General features: G+C 45.1%; 1 protein-coding gene across 1 annotated transcript; it reads right to left on the minus strand.

Annotated features, from left to right (window-relative positions):
- Nucleotides 1-16,566: 16,566 nt before the first annotated feature.
- LOC309564301 (olfactory receptor 5V1-like) lies at nt 16,567-17,493 on the minus strand (the record flags this gene model as incomplete). Its single annotated transcript, XM_082268927.1, has 1 exon — nt 16,567-17,493. One exon carries the CDS (start codon nt 17,491-17,493, stop codon nt 16,567-16,569), a length of 927 nt encoding a protein of 308 aa, XP_082125053.1.
- Nucleotides 17,494-18,780: the final 1,287 nt, after the last annotated feature.

Consider the following 18,780-nt stretch of genomic DNA (forward strand, 5'->3'; position numbering starts at 1 on the left):
ATTGTCAGACCAGAGTATGGCTAGCTCAAGGAAAACCGGAAAAAGCTGAAATAGCCGAAACCTGTACTCTAAGGGAGCTTACTGAGAGTGGAAGATCTAGACCAGACTGCAGAAAACTCAACACATCCTGGGACCTGATGGATGAATGAGGGTTGGACCTGGCGGCCAGATGTGAGGAGAATTTTGACCAGATTCTCTCATACACTCTGTTGGTTGAACTCCGTCTGGCACTCAGAAGTGTAGAGATAGCTTTTTTGGGGCACCCCAAGGCCTGTAGCCTTCCCCTCTCAATAACCAAGCCTTCAGGTGTAGTCAGGCTGGGCAAGGATGCAGTATGGCACCTTGTAATAGTAGATCTTGCCTGAGGGCAGCGGAATTGGATCCTGAATACTGAGAGTGTTATAAGAGGGAACCAAGGCCTGTTGTGCCAAGGTGGTATCACGGCCAGTACTTCCACTGCTTCTGACCTGAGTCTCCAAAGAAACTGCAGGAATATTGGAACCGGAGGGAAGGCATATGCCCTGCGGAACCTCCACTGATCCTTGAGGGTGTCTACCCCGGAAGCTTGAGGATCTCTGAATCTCGCATAGAATTTCTGCAACTTGCGGATGTGAGGGGAGACAAAGAGGTTGACCTCTGGGGAGAAACCCAGGTTCAGGATCCACTTGAAGACATCTTCTGGAGAGACCACTTGTTGTTGTCGTCCAACTGCACACGCGATAGAAAATCGACTTGGACATTTTGGACCCCCGGAACATACACTGCTGACAGGTTGGACAAGTTCTTTTGCACCCAGGCCATAATCGGTTCCACCTCTTGCAGCAGGGACCAACTACGTGTCCCTCCTTGCTTCCTTATATATGACTGCCGAGGTGTTGTCCAGTCTTAGCATCACTGAAAACCCCTTTGTCAAGTGAAGGAGCATTTGCAGAGCTCGAAGAGCCGCTCGTAGCTCCAGAATGTTGGTAACTATTCCCCGAGAGGAAAGGTTTCATTTGCCCTGAGCCACTTCCGAGAGGCAATGGGCCCCTCAACCTGTGCTGCTGGCATCCGAGGTCACCAGAATCCATGAGGTTGGCACAAGAGAATGGCATCTCAGAAGACGTTCCCGATGTCACCACCATGGAAGACACCCTCATGGCTGGAGTCAGGAAGATGGACTGATCCAGATGCCAGGTATCCCACTGTTGAAGAAAACCTTTCTGTAAGGGTCTCATTCTCCATAGAGCCCATTTTACCATGGGAGCCATGTACACCATGGTCCAGATGATTCTCAAGCCCTGACACGCTTGGAGGTGAGGCGATGAGAGGGCATGGAGAATTCTGTCCCAGACCATTGCGACTTTTTCCTAATGAAGAAACACTGTCGCTGTCGCTGTGTTTGAACAGGGCCCCAAGGTAGACGAGGGACTGGGTGGGAATAGATGGCTCTTCTCCAAACTTAGCAGCCAACCAAACGTTTGAAGGGTGGACACGACTTGGTCCAGTTGCATCTACAGCTGAGTTCTGTCTTGGGACAAGAGAAGAATGTCGTCCAAATAATGATGAACACGAATGCCCTTTGTTCTCAACAGAGCTACCACAACCAGCAAAAACTTTCTAAAAGGTTCGTGGAGATGTGGAAAGCCCGAAGGGGAGACAAGTAAACCGCAGGTGCAATTGCCTGAAGGAAAAAAACAGATATCTCTGGAAATCTTGTGCAACAGGGACATGGAAGTATGCGTCTCTTAAGTCTATGGACACCATCCAGCCTGCTGGTTGAACCGCCTGTTGAATAGAAAGAAGAGTTTCCATCTTGAACCTTTTCTTTTTGATAAATCGCTTAAGGAAGGTCAGAACGATGAATGGTCTCCACGATACGATTTTCTTTGTACCGAGAAAGATAATAGATTCCTTGCCACACTCTTGTTCTGGTACGGAGATGACAGCCCCTTGAGACACCAGAAACTCTATGAAGGAAAAATAGTACCTTGCGCTTCTCCCCTGAGGGTGACAGGGAGGTAGGAAGAAAAACTGGGTGTTGGTGCTTTGCTGAAGGTCACTTGTGTCCGCATGTGACCAGCCTGACAGTCCAGAGGTCCCGTACTGAGGCCTCCCAGACACACGGGAAGTGTAGCAACCGAGCCCCCACCCGACATGCCTGAGCGGGCCCAATCTTAAAAGGACCCGGTCGTATCAAGGTCGCCAGAAGGGACACTCTTTGAGGGCTCCTGAGAGGAGGTTTGTCTTAATCTCCAATTACGACCAAGCTCTCTGCCAGGTCTATAGGTGCGTGCTACCTTGGCACGATCTGGAACATACCTCCTGGGCTGCCCCTTCTTTGGATTGAGAGGGCGTTAATTCTGAGGGAGAAAAAAACAGACTTGCCGCCTGTAGCCTGTGTTATAGCCCCGTCCAGCTTAATTCTGAAGAGGGAGGAACCCCCAAAGGGAATACGGCACCAGATCTGCTTGGAAGCTGGGTCAGCCATCCAAGTTCCTGAATCGGGGGAACTTCTGGCAGCCTCCTCAGAAACACTCCGAAAGGACTCATCCACTGAGTCGGACCATAACTCCATCGCTTTGGACATTGCGGCCAAGGCCAGTGCCGGCTTGCATGCCATTCCTACAGTCAGATAGATTCTCTTAAGATCAGAATCCATTCTTCTATCTAGAGGATTTTTAAAAAGGAGGCTGTATCTTCTAGTGGAAGGGTCAAATGTATGACCAGCCTCATGACTGCGGCGTCCACCAAGGGAGGAGATTTTAGGTGTTTTATATCTTCCTCCTTGAAAGGATACAGCCGGGACATTTTGGAAAGCATGGAGTTCTTCCTTTCCACTTTACTCCATTCCTCCATAATAATATCCCCCAATTCACCTAGAAATGGGAAATTAAGTCACTCTTTGCAGCGCTGTTTGAAGAATTTATTCTCTTTTGGCGGAGAAACCCAATTCAGGGTCTCTCTTACCGCTCTCACCAGGGAGGGGACGAGAGCATACTCAAATTCCAAGCAAGGGTCCTCCACTTCCGAGTCACTATCCGACAGTAAGGCTGAGAGATTTTAGGATCCTCCCTAGTCTGTGCTCTTTCAGGGGGAGGGCTTGGAGGATTCACTTATGGGCTCTGCGCCCGACCTATTCCCAATTCTGCCAGGGAATCCTTGATGACCCTCTTCACTAGGGCCTCCAGTCATTGGTCTGAATTGTCCCTCTCTCCCGCAGCCTGGGAGGAGCACTTGTCGCGCATCGTATTGTCTTCAGGGACACGTGCACCACAACCCCAACAACCCAATCTGTCTGGGTGTCGCGAGGGGCCAGCTGAGGCAGATGCCTTCCCCTGAAGCTGGAAGCCTGATGGGGACCTCGAGCGATGCTCATTCCTGCTCTTATGCTCTTTTTCCCTCGGCTCTTCTCTTCTTCTTCTTCCTCCGGTCCTCCTCCGACGATGTCTCCATTGGGAGGCCCCGCCCCCTCATGTCACAGATGAGTCATCTGTGACATGAGGGGGCAGGGCCTCCCAATGACGTCATCGGGGGCCACGCCCGCAATGGCTATATAACAAGCTGCAGAGACCGGAGACTGGCATAATCATCGGAGACATCGTCGGAGGAGGACCGGAGGAAGAAGAAGAAGAGAAGAGAAGAGCAGAGGGCAAAAGAGCAGAAGAGCGGACAGCAAAAGAGCAGAAGACCAGGAGAGGGAGAAGACCAGAGCAGAGAAGAACAGATGAAGATTTTTAATAAACTTTCCAAAACGTCTCCTGTCGTTATTTACATACACTGCCTTTTATGGGGTGAATGGGTAGGGGTACAGTGTACCCCATACCCATTCACATAGGAAGGGGGTCCGGGATCTGGGGGGCCCCCTTGTTAAAGGGGGCTTCCAGATTCCGATGAGCCCCCTGCCCGCAGACCCCCACAACCACCGCCAAGGGTTGTGGGGATGAGGCCCTTGTCCCCATCAACAAGGGGGCAAGGTGCTTTGAGGTGGGGGGTGCAGAGCTCCCCCTGCCCCAAAGCACCAACACCCCCCCATGTTGAGGGCATGTGGCCTGGTATGGTCCAGGGGGGGTGGGGCCGCTCGCTCGTCCCCTCCCTCTTCCTGCCCTACCGGGCTGCATGCTCGAATAAGGGTCTGGTATGGATTTTGGGGGGACCCCACGCCGTTTTTTCGGCATGGGGCTACCCTCAAATTCCATACCAGACCCGAAGGGCCTGGTTTGGAACCTGGGGGGGACCCCCACGCAGTTTTTTTTCCCATTTTTGGCGTGGAGTTCCCCCTCAAGATTCTCACAGTGCAAGTCGCGCCGCAAGTCGGATCCGACTTGTGGTGCGATTTCCATTCAAATCAATAGGCTCCCATAGGGAACCAATGATTTTGAATGGAAGAAAAAAAACTTATAACGTGGCTGAACGTACGTTCATCACGTTCGGTCACGTTTGGGCATGTTCGGCCGCGTTTCTGCGTTTGAAACGCTGGGAAACACACGTTCGAACGCAATTTGCGTTCCAAAAAACGTCCATGAACTCAACTGCCTGCAAATTACTGTAAACGACCCTGTGTACATGGACAGATAAGATAGAATGTAGGTGGGTTCAGGGGCTTCTGAAAAAAACGCCCAACTGCTCCTAAACGGCCATTTACAACGTCCCGTGTACATGGAGCATAACAGCCTTGATTGTCCGCTTGGAAATCTTTGAACTCCCATTTGGCAAAACACCCTATTACAGTGCTCACGCATCTGGATCTAGAGTCCATGGATGTCCCATTATAGGCATGAGGGTAGCAGATGTTAGGGAGTTTCTCCACTTTCCTTGTTAGAAAGTGAGTTTCTTAAAGAAATGCTTGAAGAAAGAATGTACTCTTGCTCTTCATAAATCACCCAACACTCTTGATCTCTTCTCATGGATGTTGAGACCTTTTACATTCCAGGTGTGTATTTTAGTAGGTAATTTGGGGGTGACTCTTTGAGATTGTGCATGTTAAGAAGTCATTATGGGAATGTTGAGTGTGTCCTGTCACGTGAGGATATGGTCTGTGTAGGAGTGAAGGACTAAAGGAGTGGGTGCAGGGGATGGGAATGGGAGGGGAGAACACAGAGAAAAAAAAGGACAGGGAAAGAACTCCTGTCCTCCTCTTTGTAGACTAAAGGTAAGCAGCGGATAAAAAGAAAAGAGGGGAGGGGGGGTTGGAAAGAAGAGTACTGTATAACAAGTGTTCTAATAAGCAGAAAAACAAGAAACACTAAACACTGTGTATAATTCTCCTATATAACCAACCCCTCAGGAAAGAGGAAGACGGAGCTCCCTATAAAGCTAATGAAAAGCCCAGTCATGAAGCATGGACAGTTGGGCCCAAAGGTTGCTTGCTTACAACACATTGGTGAAAGCTTCCAGTTTCCTGCTTTCCCTAAAATGTGCCAGTCACCTATAATTCCAGGGGATGAGCTCTGAGCTTGGTATTAGGGGAAACTCTAATTCCTCATAAAGACTACTGCTCCAAGATTGGAACTCAGAGTAAGATAGGTCCCCAACTTATTCATTAGACCAAACATGGGATGGTGAAGGGATAATAAAGACACCTGGAGGCTCTGTTCTCCTGTTCAGTGGGATGCCTGTTGTTCCTGTGATCTCCATGCATCTTTATAATCCTTTCAAATATGGGGGTAAGATCAGGGCCAGATTAACGTAGGGGCTATTGGAGCTGCAGCTCCAGGCCCCTACCTTTTATATAGGCCCCGGGTTGGCCATATTCACTGTTACCGCTCTTCTGTCACTTGTAAACACAGAAGTCTGGCTTCTATGCTCGCTTCCCCAGGCAGCACCCTCAGAACCTCCCCACACAGCGCGAAGGCCGGACAAGGAGGGACAGTTGCTGATGCATGGATGTGTTTATGGGCTTCAGAGACAGCATCCCATGTTGAATTAGGCATGTATGGCTGCACCCTTCCTCCTCTGGGTGCATGGCAAGGCACGGCCCTTAAGACCCTTCAAAATCCTCAGCACCAAGCCCATGATGCTCTTAATCCGGCCCTGGGTAAGATGCAGGTCCCAAGTAGGGAGAACGGTCGAACAACCCCCTGTTCAGTTCGCACCAGAATATCTTGAACAGGGGAAAGGTACTAGCGAACATGCAAACTCCATTAAAGTCTATGGGACATGAACATGAAAAATCAAAAGTCCTCAGTTTAAAGACTTATATGCAAGTTATTGCCATAAAAAGTGTATGGGGACCTGGGTACTGCCCTGGAGGAAATGTATCAATGCAATTTTTTTTTAAAACAATCGTTTTTAAAGGAACAGTGATTTTAAAGATGCCTAAAGTGAAACAATAAAAATGAAAAAGTCCTTTAAATATCGTGCCTGGGGAGTCTCCTAATGTGCCTGCAAAGTGTTGCATCTGTACGATGTATGGATCTTGCTGCATTACTAACATTTCTAAAGGAAAAAATGTCATTTAAACTTGCTTGCGGCTGTAATGTATTGTCGGCTCCTGAAAATACAGATAAAAAAATGAAAAAAAAAAAAAAAAATAACAGCAAAGAGACCCCCCCCCCATTCCGGAATCCAAGGGGAACCCCACGCCGTTTTTTTTTTTGGTGTGGGGGTGGGGGCTTTGGGGCAGGGGGGCTCAGTACCCATTCACATAGGGGGGGGCCCAATACCCATTGATATAGGGGGGCGGGGATCTGGGGGCCCACTTGTTAAAGGGGGTTTCCAGATTTCGATAAGCCCCAGGCCCACAGACCCCAACAACCACAGCCCAGGGTTGTCAGGAAGAGGCCCTTGTCCACATCAACATGGGGACAAGGTGCTTTGGGGGGCACCCCAAAGCACCCTCCCTATGTTGAGGGAAAGCGGCCTGGTATGGTTCAGGAGGGGGGCGCTCGCTCATCCTCCCTTTCCTGGCCTGCCAGGCTGCATACTCGGATAAGGGTCTGGTATGAATTTTAGGGGGGACCCCACGCAGTTTTTTTTTTTTTTACAAATTTTGGTGTGGAGTTCACTTTAAAATCTATACCAGACTCAAAGGGCCTGGTGTAGATTTTGGGGAGAGACTACACGCTGTTTTGTTTTAAAATGTTGTCATAGGATTCTTCTTAACCACTACAGGACACTTTCACCCCCTTCCTGCCTAGACCAGTTTTCAGTGCTCATTGGCATCTATGGGAAATATTGGTCAGCTTGACATGGCACTGCTCCTGGTCTTTAATCACTTCAATACAGGGCACTTTCACCCCATTCCTGCCCAGACCAATTTTATGCTTTCAGCACTTTCACACTTTGAATGACAGTTGTTCAGTCATGCTACACTGTACCCGAACAAAATTGTTATCATTTTTTATCAAATAGAGCTGTATTTTGGTTGTATTTGATCAAAACTGGGTTTTTTATCTTTTGTGATATAAGCGAAAAAAAAGTGAAAATTTTGAAAAAAAAAAACACTTATTTTTAGTTTCTATTATAAAATGTTGCAAAAAAGTAATTTTCTTCATACATTTGGGCCAAAATTTTTACTGCTACATACCTTTGGTAAAAATAACCCAAATTAGCGTATATTATTTAGTCTGTGTGAAAATTAGGGTTCTTTCACACGGGCGGTCTGTATGTCCGTTTTTCATCCCATCCGTTTGCAGATGAAAAACGGATATAATGTATGTCTATGGGATTGTGGATGTCAGCGGATGACCATCCGCTGACATCCGTTTCGCGTCCATTCCGTTCAGTTCAGTTTTTTTAAAACTATTTTTCTTCCGTTTAAAAAAACGGAACGGACACAAAAACAGATGTCAGTGGTGTCATCCGCTGACATCCGCAATCCCATAGACATACATTGTGTCCGTTTTTCATCCGCAAACGGATGGATGAAAAACCGACCCGGAAGTGACGTGACAGAACGGGACGGATGTCCTGCGGCGCTTCTCTGCATACAGTTGACAGTCATTTTAAATGCAAAGCCCCGTACACACGTACCGATCGTCGGCCGACGATCGGCCGTCTTTTGTCCCCGGGCTGTCGGTGTCTGTTAAAAAGTGCAAAGACTGCACAAGAATTTTGTCCGCCGACTACAGCCGACTGCAGAAGTGATGTCATGTAATGGTTAACTTTCCCTGTGTTTTTTCTTTTCTGAGCATGCCCAGTCTTGCAAATCTGCGGTCTGTCGGCCGAATTCTGTACTGACTGGCGAACAATCGGCCGTTCTGGTGTCGGCATACAAAAATTTAAATGCTTGCAAGACAGATTCTTGTCGGCAGAATGTGCTCTGACGGCTGTCGGAGGCACCATACTAACAAGCGTACAATCGGCAAATCTTTCGTCCGCCGACGTTTGTATGCCGACGATCGGTACGTGTGTACGGGCCTTTAGTCTGCTATATTTGTTGAAAATAAAAGCTATGCATATACTATGATGGCCCCATTGTTTTGATGAGCTACAAGGAGCAGAGGTATTAGCTACCAGAACGATCCCGGAAGGACCCAAAAAGCCCCCATAGGAAGTTCACCCTACGTAAAAGAGACGGACCGAGGTCAGGAGAGACGGAGACTCCCCCCGAAGGAGCAGGACTGCTTTGGGATAAGGAATTAAAGGAGCCACATCCACTACAGGTCTAATGATACAGGCGTATTATTGACCTCACTGAGGTGAGCATTTAGGACACCTAGATGTGTGATCACTAAAAATCCCCCAATCACGGAGATTAAAGGGAAATTGGAGGAAGATAATCAGCACTGAGAATTACCTATTATATATTTTTTTTTTACAATTTTGTGATTGGACACTTTATACTTAATTTTGATGAGAATCTCGGTTTTTCACTAATATTGGTACACCAAGTGTTTATATACATGGTTACAGGAGAGAGGCACTTGCACTGGTTGACACGAAACACATATATTTATATGATTATGCACTGATTCATTTAAGCAATATAAGCACCTTATAGTCTATTTATATTGTGATTCTGACACCTTAGCACTTTATAGTATTTACGTTTTTATATTGATTTGTACCAATGTGATTAATTTTGACAAGTGACAGTATTTTGCACATGATATTTGTAGTCACAAGACACACATAAAAGCACGATATTTATTTATTGTATTTATTAAATTGTATATGAGATCTATTTAAACACCCTTGAAGCGCAGTACAACCCCCCCCCCCCATATATTTAACCACTTTACCACCGGAGGATTCTGCTGTCTTACGTCTGGGCCACTTTTTGCGATTCGGCACTGTGCGACTTTAACTAACAATTGCGCGGACGTGCGACACCGTACCCAAACAAAATTTACGTCCTTTTTTTCCCACAAACAGAGCTTTCTTTTGGTGGTATTTGATCACCTGTGCGATTTTTACTTTTTGTGCTATAAACAAAAAAAGAGCGTAAATTTTGAAAAAATATTAATATTTTTCACATTTTTTTTTATATGAAATTCCCCCCCCCCCCCCCCAAAAAAATGTAAAAATCAAATTTTTTAAAAAATTTTGGCCAATTTGTTTTCTGCTACCTATGTTTGGTAAAAAAAATCACAATAAGCGTATTTTGATTGGTTTGCGCAAAAGTTATTGCGTTTACTAACTAAGGGAAAGATTTATGTCATTTTTGGTGTTTTTTTTTTTAATGAGTAATGGTGGCGATCTGCAATTTTTTTTTTGCGGGACTGCGACATTGCGGCGGACAGATTGGACCCTTGACTGACATTTTTGACACTTTTGGGGGTACCAGTGACAATACTACAGTAATCAGTGCTATAAATATGCACTGTTACTGTAAAAATGACACTGGCAGGGAAGGGGTTAATTTTAATTGGTGATCAAGGGGTTAATGTATGCCTGGTGCTTACTGACGTGTGTGGGGGGAGGGGACTATGTGACAGAAGGACAGATCGCAGGTTCAACTATGCTGAACCCTGCAATCTGACCCTGCCTGTCACTTAGGAGATCCGCCCGCTCTGTTTACACAAGCAGGCGGATCTCCACACTCGATTCCCCGGCGATCGCCGCCGCTCCTCCCCTGGCCCGACTCCCGCTGTGACTGAATACAGTGGGAGCGAGCCTGCGGCGGCACACGCGCGCCGCCGAGAAGGGGGAATGTCTGGTGACGTAGGTCTACGTCGCCAGACGTTATCGAGCCACTTTGCCGCAGTACAGCTCTAGTGAGCAGTGCGGAAGTGGTTAATACTTCAAACTGTTTTTCGGTATCAGTTACTGTATGTGCGTCATCAGGGTGGCTTACTTACCCAAGATAGCGCAGGAATCGCACTCTTAGAGTAAAATATACCTTTATACGGAATGGACCCTCCAAAAGTGCATTCGTGTCTGTGTGAAAAAAAAAAAAGTAACTGAGCAGATGAAAAAACTGAACGGACCGTGTGAAAGGACCCTTATAGAGTCTACAAGCTATGGTAATAATTACTGAAAATTGATCACACCTGATATACTGACTGCCTAGCTCTTTTCTCGAGGCCCTGATATGTCAGGGCAGTATAAATACCCCCCACATTATCCCTTTTTGGAAAGTAGACAGTCCAAGGTATTTAGTAAGAGGCATGGTGACTTTATCACCCTTGATAAAGTCACGTGTTGAGTGACGCAACACATCAGGAGGAGCCGGGTGACGTCACTTCTGGTCTACGGCCCAGACTGGAAGTATTGGACTTATACCACATCGGCGGCTGCTGACCTTCTCTTACTTAACTGTAAGTTTTATTTGCTTGTTCTTAAATAAATATCCTTACATACTTCACCATGAGTACTTGACTATCTCTTTGAGTGACTGGAGGAGTATTGGGAGTATCTGGAGGATTATTGCCCATTAACAAAAGAGGTGACTGATATCCAGTAGGAACAAAGGACATCCCAGAGGACCCAATAGAAGCCCCCACCTGTGGAGGAGGATTATATTACCCTAGCCCGTTGATCGCTATCACAAAACGCCTGTAAAGATGTTTTTGGAGGTGAGCGGCCATTACACTTATTTGAGGATATAGCTCACTTCTGGAGACACACTTTGGAGTTCCACGAAAGTCACCTGATTGTTGTGAAGAATCACATAAAGCCACCTATTTTGAAGCATTTTTTGCACATTTATTTGCACATGGACTATTATTTTTATTGATCATCACCCCATCTATATATTTATTTATTGTAATTTTTATGCTATTACACTTATATCTGAGCACTCATAGCTTTGGTATTTCACACTGAGAATATGTGATATTGTTTAGTATTGCTTCAACATATATTGTTTTATCATTGTGTATGTCTTGCACACCACTTCATTTGTATTGATTTATCATCTTATTGAAGTCACACAGTGTATATAGCTGTTCCACATGTTTTACATATTGTTACTCACCTTTTAAATTTTCTTCACATCATAGCTAGGATTATGTGTTATATCGAGCTGTAGGATTATTCATAGTTCTGGCTCCATATATTGCTGCATAATTTGTTTGGATCTTTGTGTACATCTAGCGAAACAAGCGCCGATTCCCCCCTTCCCTTCATTGTCAGGGAAATGGCGCTCTTGCAGTCTGCTGAAACATTCAGAGCGAATACTTTCAGGGGGGGGGGGGGGGGATCCTTGCTGGTAGATCAGGGCAGTGACAGTATCTTTGATAAATTTGAGGAAGGAGTCTTGTGTTTCTCTAGATTTTTGATAGGTGACGTCTGCGTTATAAATGGCCAAAAGTAAAAGGTAAATTGCAACTTTTTTATACCAGAAGAGGGACTTTCGTGTTGATAAATAGTGCTGCAGCATTTCTTGTTTAAATCCACCCCACCCCATGAACTTATTGTGCTCTTAGATACACCCAGGCTTTTGAATGGGACCACGTCTTCTGTGAAGTTTTACTGAGGTGTCATTGTGGATTGTGGACATGATGTACACATCTTTCCTATCCCTCCACTTCACGGCCAACACTTCCTCGTTCCTCAGGCTTGCCGGATCCCCCCTTCGTAGTTTTGTGGTGACTAAACGCTGTGGGGAGCCCTTCATGTTTTTTATTGCTGTACCGCAGGCCAAAGTTTTCTTAGGGTACAGATGGTGGAAAAGTGGCAAACTTGTATAATAATTGTCTACGTAAATGTGATACCCCTTTTGCAACAGTGGAAACGCTAGGTCCCAGACAATGTTTCCACTTATTCCCATGTACGTTGGGCACTAAGGGGGCTGGAGCTGGGAGTCTCTGCTTTCGTACACACAGAAGGCGTACACATATCCAGTGGTGCTTTCACAGAGCTTGTTGAGCTTTAATTTGTACCTGGCCCTCTTACTGGGAATGTATTGCTTAAATCCCAGCTGGACTGTGAAATGGACCAGGGATTCGTCCACAGAGATGTTCTAGTCAGGGACATAAAGTTCGGGAAACCTCTTAAAAAAAAAGTAATTAGGGGGAAAATTTTATATAGTTTTTCAAAATTGGGATGATCTTGGGGAGGGCACTGCGAGTTATCACTGAAATACAGGAAGCGCATTATGTCATAGCGGGACGTGGACATGACAGCTGAAAAAAATTGGCATGTGGTGGATGGGGTTGGTAGACCAATAAGAATGCAAATCATTTTTTTTTATAAGCCCCATATTGATTGTAAGGCAGAAAAACAAGCTAAACTCCTCCACTGTTAGGCGTCTCCGTTCAAAAGGACAGGTGTGGCATGAGTTGGGGTTGTTCTCTATGTAAAAGATTTGCTTGGTCCACGATGCTTTGAAGTAACTCGTCAGGGAAAAATACATTTAAAAAAAATCAATCACAGAAAAACTTTCAGTGTTGACCTGCACACCTGGCTGTGCTGTGAAAGCTTGTAGCTTGTAGCTGACCCTGAGTTAGAAGGTAACCATAATGAGTTTGCTAAACTGTCTGGAAGATGAGTTTGGGCTCTAATTCTTTAGGTCTGGTGTGAAATTCCAGTGTTTGTACTGGGCCTTTCCTCATGGGGTCTAGCACTGTTGGCGTTTGCCGATTGGCCATTGGGATGTATGGTGCTGCTGGTGGCTGCTTGGTTTTCAGAACATCTTTTAGGATGGACTGCTTTCTCCCCTGATTCGGTCGCTGATGTACTGCATGCAAAGGGCTTGAATTCTGAACTGGATTTGGAACTGGAATTGGACAGTGAGTGCTCTCATCCGTCAGGCTTAGAAATTGATATGCCTCTTCGGTAGTAAAAACTTTTTTGGACATGGTGGCTTGTATGACAGGTGACACTGATGGGCTGAATGACAGGTTGTGATGGGCTGCACGATAGGTAGTGATGGGCTGCACATCAGGTACTCATGGGCTGCAAGTCAGGTACTAATGGGATGCAGGTCAGGTACTGTTGGGCTGCACGACAGGGGTGATGGGCTGGTGACAGGTACTCGGATGCTCTGATGAGCTAGAGACAGGTATGCTGATGGGCTAGTGATAGGTAGGCTGATGGGCTGGTGACAGGTACTCTGATGGGTTGATGACAGGTACTCAGGTGCTCTGATGAGCTGGAGACAGGTACTCTGATGAACAGGTGACAGGTACTCGGGTGCTCTGTTGAGCTGTGACAGGTACTCGGGTGCTCTGATGAGATGGGGACAGGTACTCGGGTGCTCTGATGAGCTGGTGACAGGTACTCGGGTGCTCTGATGAGCAGGTGACAGGTCTCCGGGTACTCTGATGAGCTAGTAACAGGGACTCGGGTGCTCTTAAGAGCTGGTGACAGGTACTCGGGTACTCTGATGGGCTGGTGACAGGTACTTGGATGCTCTGATGAGCTAGTGACAGGTACTCAGGTACTCTGATGAGCAGGTGACAGGTACTCTGATGGACTGATGACAGGTACTCCGATTGGCTGGTGACAGGTACTCGGGTGCTTTGATGAGCTTGAGGCAGGTACGCTGATGGGCTGGTGACCGGTACTCTGATGGGCTGGTGACCGGTACTCTGATGGGCTGGTGACAGGTACTCGGGTGCTCTGATGGGCTGGTGACAGGCACTCAGGTGCTCTGATGGGCTGGTGACAGGCACTCAGGTGCTCTGATGGGCTGGTGACAGGTACTCGGGTATTCTGATGAGCAGGTGACAGGTACTTGGGTACTCTGATGAGCAGGTGATAGGTACTCGGGGACTCTGATGAGCTGGTGATCGGTACTTGGGTACTGGTTGACCACGATAGGTACACATTGACCATTATGTAGAAAGCAGTGAAACTATGCTTTTAATCAAACAAATTCTTTATTGATAAAAAAAAAAAACACAAATACAAAGAAGCAAACAGAGGAATTGTCATGGTAATACAGCAATATAGGTGATGTCAAAGAAAGAATACTTAGGTACATCCATCGCATATGGTCAGAGTTGTATAAAGTACTCGAAACCCATACTTGAGTAAAAGTACAAGTGCTCGATCAAAAAGTGACTTGAGTAGAAGTGGAAGTGCTCGATCAAAAAGTGACTTGAGTAGAAGTACTAAAGTATTCAACATTTTTTGTACTTAAGTATTGCAAGTAGTTTTTTTTTAAATGTTGCTACTCAAGTACTGAAAGTAAAAGTACAAGTACTGTGTTATGTAGTTATTAAAGAAAGAAGTCAAAAGTTTGAACATCATATTTTTTTTTATTATTTCAAATGCAGCTTTTATTTATACATACAGTAGCTTTTATTTTCGTATGCGCTGATAATACACATGTTTTGAGCTTCATGAAATCAGCCATCTACTGTTCTGGCAGTGGTCATTTTTATAATAGTAACGAGTAACTATGCAGCACAAAAAAAAAATATCGGAGTAGAAGTATTGAAATCATCGAAAAAATATAGTGAAGTAAAAGTGGAAGTAGGAGAAAAAAATTCTACTCTAGGAAAGTACAGATAACGCCTTTCGGTACTTAAGTACAGTAGTGAAGTAGTTCTACTTAGTTACTATATATCTCTGCATATGATGAGCATAAGAATTGCCAAGCTGTAACAATAGTAGCTCTATGTTCCTGACAGAATACAAAAGCGAGAGGGGTGGTGAAAAAAAAAAAAAGATTCAATACAAACAGCAGTATAAAATCAAATGCATGTCTCTGGGGGCTGCACCCATCTGTCCCATATTTTGTAAAACCTGGAAGGACACCCATGGTGGGCATATATTAACTTTTTGTAGGGTAGCGTGTTAACCTCTCGGAGCCAGTCATGAAAGGTGGGGGGTTTGTCGCGCATCCATTGTCGTGCAATCACTTTCCTAGCTAGAAACAGTGTCTCATGCAAAAAGAGGGTTGTAAATTTGTCTACGCTGGTGTCAGGGAATAGAAACTATGCTTTTAAGTCAGAGGTCTCAAACTCAAATTACCTCAAGGGCCACTGGACATGTTTTCATATCCAATGGGGGCCGCATGCAAACTTTCAAACTTCAAAAACAACAATAAACTATATACAGTGGTAGTTACTGCTTGCTACCAGTCACTCACTGTGAGCCTCACGGTCTCACTGTGCCCATCAATTGCAGCCTCACCAGTGCCCATCAAATGCAGCCTTTTTAGTGCCCACCAAATGCAGCCTCACTGTGCCCATCAAATGCAGCTTCACTGTGCCTTGTAACCTGTAGCCTTCTAAAAAGGGAACCACTTTATTTACCAGCCCTTTCCAATAAGTCAGGGAGGGTGTCACTGGCTTCTTCCAGTAAAGGATCAATGCCTTGCAAGCATAAAATAGCCATAGAGTAGGATGAGCCCTGATCAGTGCCAGACCTTTCACAAGACCAAGAAGGCAAACTGTCATCGTCATGGGCAGGGGTAGGGAAGTGACCTCTGTTATACAGTGCAGGACAACTTTCCAGAAGTCCTGAACCACTGGACAGTACCAAAAGATATGTCCGAAAGTAGCCAGGAAGTGAAGTAACGCCAACACTCTGTCGAGACCGGCGGATAAATACTGGACAGTTTAGCTGGGGTATATTATATCCTGTGTAGGAATTCAAAGTGAATAAACCTGTCCCTTGCTGCCACTAATCGAGTAAAGGAGAAACTCCACATGCAGACCCAATCCTCCCCATTTAGATCCAGGACTTCCTCCACCCATTTAGTTACTGAAGGGGGAGAAACAGGGAAAAGTTCTTTATATATTTCAGACAGTCTTTTTTGGAGTCATCAAGTAATATATATTTTCCAAAGTTGAGGGCCTAATCTTCAAGATAGTGGAGCCAGATTGGGAGACAAAATAATATACTAGTTTTAGCAAGTGTCTAAAGCTAAAAACAAAACTTTAATATACTGCAGCTTATCAGTGCTTAGGCCCAGTGGCAGGCTTTTTCCCTTCATTTTCACTGTTGTCACCCTAGAACACACTTCCTGTGTTAGGGTGACAACACTCACTTGTTGTACTCTATCTGTGGGGGGAGCCATCAGTGTTACGAGGCTGCTTTCTTGATTTGGAACACTAACCACTCCTACACTCGTCATCTCCATTACAGAGGGGACATTCTTCTGTAGTGCACATAAGATAGCTTTGAAGAATGATAACAATATTGGATTTATCAGTACATTGCACAGGAAGGTACAAGGACACTAAAATTCTGGCAACATAAAGATAGACTTATAAGCTGCAATATATTCAATTTGTGTTCTTGGGTTTAGATAATCTTTAATGTCTTTCTGATACTTTCTTTGATATCTTTATTTCTTATGCTGTATATTACAGGATTAACCATTGGAGTCACAACTGTATAGATAACAGAGGCTGCTTTGTCCTGTTCTGGGAAGTAACTGGACTGAGGTCGTATATGCATGAACATGATAGTACCATAGTAGATGGAGACCACAGCAATATGGGAGACACAAGTGGAGAAAACCTTCCTTCTTTCTGTTACAGAATGGATGTTTATCACAGTTAAGGTGATGCAAAGGTAGGACAGAAAAATTAGGAAGAACGTACCGAATGCAAAGAGGGCAGTTGCAATGATGCCTGATACCTGATTGAGATAGATATCCTTGCAGGAGAGCCGAAGTAAAGGTGGTATCTCACAGAAAAAGTGGTCAATAACATTAGACTTACAGAACGGCAGCTGAAATGTGAACATTGCTTGGATAGCTGAATTCTTAAAGCCTAGAAACCAGGATGCAATAGCCAGACATAGACAGAGTTGTTTGTCCATTATCATATTGTACTGTAATGGCTTACAAATCGCAATATATCTATCAAAGGCCATGACAGTCAGTATTAAGCATTCTGCACCTCCAAGAGCCAGATGGAAATACATCTGAGCTGCACATCCTAGGAAAGATATAGTTCTATCCTGTGATATGGTGTTTACCAGTATTCTGGGTACCACTGTTGATGAGAAGCAGATGTCAATGATGGCAAGGTTAGTTAAGAAAAAGTACATGGGGGTTTGGAGACGGGAATTAAGTCTCACCATGATAATGAGAAGACAATTTCCAGATATTGTCACCATATACATTATAAAGAAGATCAGAAACAAGATTGGTTTTAAATAAGGAATATCAGACAGTCCAAGAAGGATGAATTTTTTTGAATAAGTTTGATTGAAGAGCTCCATTCCATTGTTTGGTAATTTTTTGTTATTAAGTGTAAATGGTAATGAAAATTAAAACATGCTTGTTGTGTACTAATACAAATACACAAATGAAACCAATTAATTAATACAAGTTTAATCAAATAAAATGCATGTTTATTTTTAGGCAAACTCTTTTGAATTGATAAAGTGGGGAAGGGTTAGACTCTATCTTTTGCAGTTCATATTCCCATTGGTGAGTTTCATGCTTCTATTTGTACTGCCACCAAGAAAGAAAGAGGGAAAATCCAACATTTTACAGTTGTTTCCAGAACAAGAGATAAGGGGAAATCTTCCGATGGGAACATCTGTTCTGGGAACAAGTGTCTAAGAAGGGAACTCCTCTTACATTGGGAGATTACCTTCTTTTTGCATCTCTGGGACAGGAAGCAAAGTGAAATGTCCCCAATGGTACACAGCACAAAAAAAAAAATCCCACAACTAAAAAAAACTGAATTTTTGTAAAATCTTACCGTAAAATTCCTTTCTCTGAGTCCTCCGACAGTCCCCACCCATTCACACAGACTTCACTAATGGGGTATTGCTTCCCCTCCGCAGGAGTTTCTAGGCAAAAGACTTGTAAAATTCATCTACATAGTCACACCCATGGGGGCTGTCCTTCTAGTCCAATACCCCCCTGCAATAGCCATCCCAACTCAGTTTGGTCGCAAGCAGTGAAAGTGTAGAAAAAAACCCAAAAGAGGGGCGGGGGCGGCGACTGTCGGAGGACTCAGAGAAAGGAATTTTACGGTAATATTTTACAAAAATTCTGTTTTCTCTTACGTCCTCCGACAGTCGCCGCCAATTCACACAGTCTTCACTAATGGGGATGTCCCAAAGCAGTGTAGACATGAGGGGTGGGCAACGCAACCATCAGAAAAGCAACGCAGTACCCACATCAGAGAAAGGAACCTTACATTAGCAGAAAGGTAACCTTCTGGGTAACAAAAAAGGGCTTAACAGGAGCAACAACCCAGGAAATCTAATAACCAAGGGGAAAACAACCCCCAACAGCTAGGGACCAGTACAAAACCAGGGTCCCCTATGGCACTGCCGCACAGAGAACTTTGCGGCCAATGGAGGCATCGGCTGATGCCAGAACTTTAATCCTGTAATCTTTGGAATTTGGAAAAGGTGTGCACCGACGACCAAGTCGCAGCCTTGCACAACAGGGACAGAACCAAGTTCAAGTCCCATGGAGGTAAGGGCTCCCTTCTAGGAGGGGCCAAGTGACGCACACCTTGAATCAAGGTGCGAATTAAGGAATGAGAC

Source organism: Pelophylax lessonae (genome assembly GCF_965119305.1).
Source record: "Pelophylax lessonae genome assembly, chromosome: 9".
Lineage (NCBI taxonomy): Eukaryota > Metazoa > Chordata > Amphibia > Anura > Ranidae > Pelophylax > Pelophylax lessonae.